General features: G+C 27.3%; 1 protein-coding gene across 1 annotated transcript; it reads right to left on the bottom strand.

Moving 5' to 3' along the window:
• Positions 1–485: 485 nt before the first annotated feature.
• LOC145036221 (protein FAR1-RELATED SEQUENCE 9-like) lies at positions 486–3649 on the bottom strand. The gene is made up of 9 exons (XM_078984683.1): positions 3532–3649; positions 3212–3289; positions 3034–3099; positions 2782–2949; positions 2170–2488; positions 1911–2106; positions 1193–1771; positions 1011–1097; positions 486–869 (listed from the first exon to the last, which is right to left on the bottom strand). Exons 1-9 carry the CDS (start codon positions 3647–3649, stop codon positions 486–488), a joined length of 1995 nt encoding a protein of 664 aa, XP_078840809.1.
• Positions 3650–4050: the final 401 nt, after the last annotated feature.

Below are 4050 nucleotides of genomic sequence, written 5' to 3'. Positions count from 1 at the left end.
CAATTTTTTTAATATATTGTTATTTTTTTCAAAAAGTATTTATGCAATATTAAGGAAGAACGGAATGTTTGTAGTTTTAAAACTAATAAATATATATTGCATTATTTCGTTCGCATTAGATTTAATCTTTTTAAGTAAAATAATAGTGAATGTTTAGTTGATGATTTGAAATAGTCTTAACATATATTTCGGAAGATTTGCGGCATATATGTGTGTAAATTTTTTGAAATAGTCTTAACATAAATTTCGATCATATCTACAATTGTAATGTCGATTGAAGCACTTTTTATTTGTGCTTTGTATTATTTTTTCTTATAATAAATTCATATATGGTTTTATATATGAAAGTGAAACCATAAAATATTACATTATTCATAATTAATATTAAAATAAACTTCAAAATCATTTCAAGCTTTTAATACTAAGAGTTTTAATATAGAAAAGCATAAGCACATACACAACTAAAATTATAATATAAGTTACTGTTATTTTTTGAAAGGCTTCAGCACATTTGAAGGATTTATTGGGCAATTTCTTAGATCATGGTTGACTAATTGCTTGCATCCTTTGCATGCGCGTTTTGGTTTAAGTGATTTAGCTATTGCTTTTTCTGCTGCACTTTTGATTCGATTCCTCTTTCCACTTCCTTTTGTTTTTATCCCACTTGGTACTTTGATTTTCACATCAGTTGAAATTGGAACTCCAATGATATTTTCAACAACATATTTTATTGGAATTGAACTTGATTTAGAAGCAACATCCTTTCCACAAGTTTCACTTAATTGTTGAAGAGAGTTCACCAATTCTTGTAATTTTTCTTTGTCATGAATAACCGATTCAATGCATTTCTCATAAAAAGAAGTAGCATCCTATAAGAGATTTGAAATTTCTGTATTGCACACTCTCCATTTTCGGTTTATCTTTTGAAAACCAATATCCACTATGTTCTTTCTCTATCTATTCAAAATGTATTTTTCAGGTATCATGGCAATGTTATAATCTATAAGAACTCTAAAAGCATGACTACAAAGGATTCCAAAAAATGTGAAATGCAAACATTCACATTCAATTGTTTCATCTTTTGCATCAAAAGAAACCTGAAAGATAATAATAAAATGTCATTATAGTAATATTATTATAAAGTCAAACTAATGTTTAATTAAAATAATCATTAAGTAGCATATTTCCATACCTTAAATTCTGGTCGTTTGCCTAACTTGATTTCTTTGTAGAGAATTGTGCATTGTTGATGACCATCAATCGAAACAGAATTGTTTTGAAAACACTGATAGAATGCCTTTTTTATTTGTTTATGCACTTTAACGAATGCTTCTCGTGTGTATACCAATGATGCATGCTTTTCAATTTTCAAATTTTCATGTGGAAATAACAATTGTGGAGAAGTATCTCTTGATGCAATATCTAATCTTTTTTGCTCATGACATTGCTTTGAAAGTGTAGTGTCAAAATTGAGCATAAAATTCACAAGTAAGTTGGTTGGAATTGAGAAAACATTGAAAAATGAATTTGAACTTTCAGATCGAGATGTAGTCTTCATAAGTCCACACATTTGTATGTCTCTGAAATAGGAGGGAATCCATTTGTCTCTCTTGTTGAACATATCAACTAACCATTTATTATCCTTCAAATGAAATTCATGCAACATCAAATCCCATTTGTTCTCAAATTCTGATGGTTCAATATTCATATTATAAACTAGTTGATTTATACGTTTCTTGAAATCTGAATTTGAAACTACATCAGGTTCAATCTATCATGTAAAATTTGTTTTTATTAATATATTTTCATAAGCTATTTTTAATTCAATAAATTAATTTATTTGTTACCCTTGATGGCATTTTTGACATTATGTGCCACATACATAATCTATGAGTACATCCTTGAAACACCTTTGCTATGGAAGAAGATAATGCTGCATCCATATCTGACAGAATCATTGTTGGTTTCTTCTTATGTGATGACAAAAAAGCTTCTAATAACCTAGTGTATGATTCAATTGTTTCATCTGATATTAGTCCTGCTCCAACATTGATTGTCTTTTCATGGTTGTTTATAGCAGTGAAAGGAACAAATATCACATTGTACCTGAAAATATTTGTAAAATGTATCCCTTATTGTATAATGTAATGTAATAAATATAAATTTTACCTGTTTGTTCTATATGTTGCATCCATTGATATAACATCAGAAAACTTGGAGTAGTTTTCTTTTCCTGTTTCATCAACCCAAAACATAGCATTTAGCACATCATCTTCCAACTTATATTCAAAATGGAAATTTTGATAATTATCTCTGTGAATTATCAACTGGTCTACAACACATTGAGCATCATTTGGTCCAACAATATTGGTATAATCTCTCCAAAAGTTTTTGAAATCATTCTTTGTTGCTAGCAAATTATCATATCCTCCCTTTAATGATGCTCTTATCTTGTGTGCTTTTGTGGCACCAATGTTGATAGTTGAAGCTTTAACAATTAGTTATCGATCAAAAATACTAAAACGATGATGTGGAGAGCAGATGCTTTCTTCATTAAATTCTGTAAGTGGATGGTTATGTGCTTCTTCAAATGCATATACAGTAATTGTATTTGTTGCAGCATTTCTATCAAAACCAATCATAGCCATACATCCTGTGACTTTAGAATATGATTTCCTTTCCTGTTTTTTTCAGTCTTTTGGATGTAAGAGTATCAATGTTTTTTTTTTTGGATTTCCATATCTGTTGCATCTTACTTGTTTTTTCCTTAGACTGTTTCACCATATGAGGTTGTTGTTCCTAATCTAATTCCAAAACCAACTGCTTTTGCATAATTTCTATACATTTCAATTCCTTCATTTACACTTGACACAATTTGTCCTTTTTTAGGAATCAAATCTGTAGCAACATGTGGAATGTACAAATCATCTTGATTTATATAAGATGTTCCTGTGCAATATTCAAAAAGCTTAATATTGACTTATAGTAAATATGTTTATAATTATTTATTTAATATAAAGTATGTAAACATGCCTTTATCCTTTTCCTTTGCTGTCGAACTTGTAGTTCCTTTAGAAGGTTGAATGTAAGATTCAGTTTCTTCATTTAAAGAATTATTAGTAATGTTGAATATAGTTTAGTAATGTAAGTCAAATTTAAATAATGAATAATAACATCAGAAATATACTTCTTATAATTTATTAAAACTTGCCTTTATCACCATCATTGCATGTTGATTTTGAATGTCCAATAGTTAAAACATTGTATGAGTCTTCCGATTCATGATTGCCTGTCGAATATTCAGAAAGATTAATATTGAAATAAGTATGTATATGTATATGTAAACATGCGATTATGTTTAATTTTATTTTTTGTGGATCCTGAACTTCCTTTTGAAGGTTGAATGCAGGTTTCAGTAACATTGTTAAAAGAAATTTATTGAATTTTTAATATAGTGTAGTAATGTTAGTGAAATCTAAATTTTGAATATTAAAATCTCAAATATAGTAATTATAATGACTGGAAACTTGCCTTTATCACCATCGTTTAATGTTGATATTGAAGTTCCGATAGTTAAATCATTAGAAGATTCAATTGCTTTATGAATTAAATAAGTAGAAAAAATCTGTTCATATTCTTTAGTAGACATCTCTTCATTTTGATATCGTAATGAAATTAATCAATGATTTTAATGCATATGATTTCATCGATCATAATCAGACTGAAGAACTTAATTTGAAATTAATATGTCATTTTTTGTTTGCGGTTATTAATATGAACAACTTATTTAATCCCGTTTTTACGTTAATTACTTTCTTACCCTTTATTAATAATTTTAAGTAAACAATTGAAGAAAACATGAATAATGATGTGGCATTATCTGATTGGTTCCTGCATTTTCACATATTGTTTGCATTTTTGCATGAAGCTTCCCCTATATATATATATATATATATATATATATATATATATATATATATATATATATATATATATATATATATATATATATATATATATATATATGGTTAGGATTAAATGTGAATGATA

The sequence above is a fragment of the Lactuca saligna genome, chromosome 3 (genome assembly GCF_052625555.1).
Source record: "Lactuca saligna cultivar CGN05327 chromosome 3, ASM5262555v1, whole genome shotgun sequence".
NCBI classification, from domain to species: Eukaryota; Viridiplantae; Streptophyta; class Magnoliopsida; order Asterales; family Asteraceae; genus Lactuca; species Lactuca saligna.
This window is presented reverse-complemented; position numbering and strand designations above follow the sequence as displayed.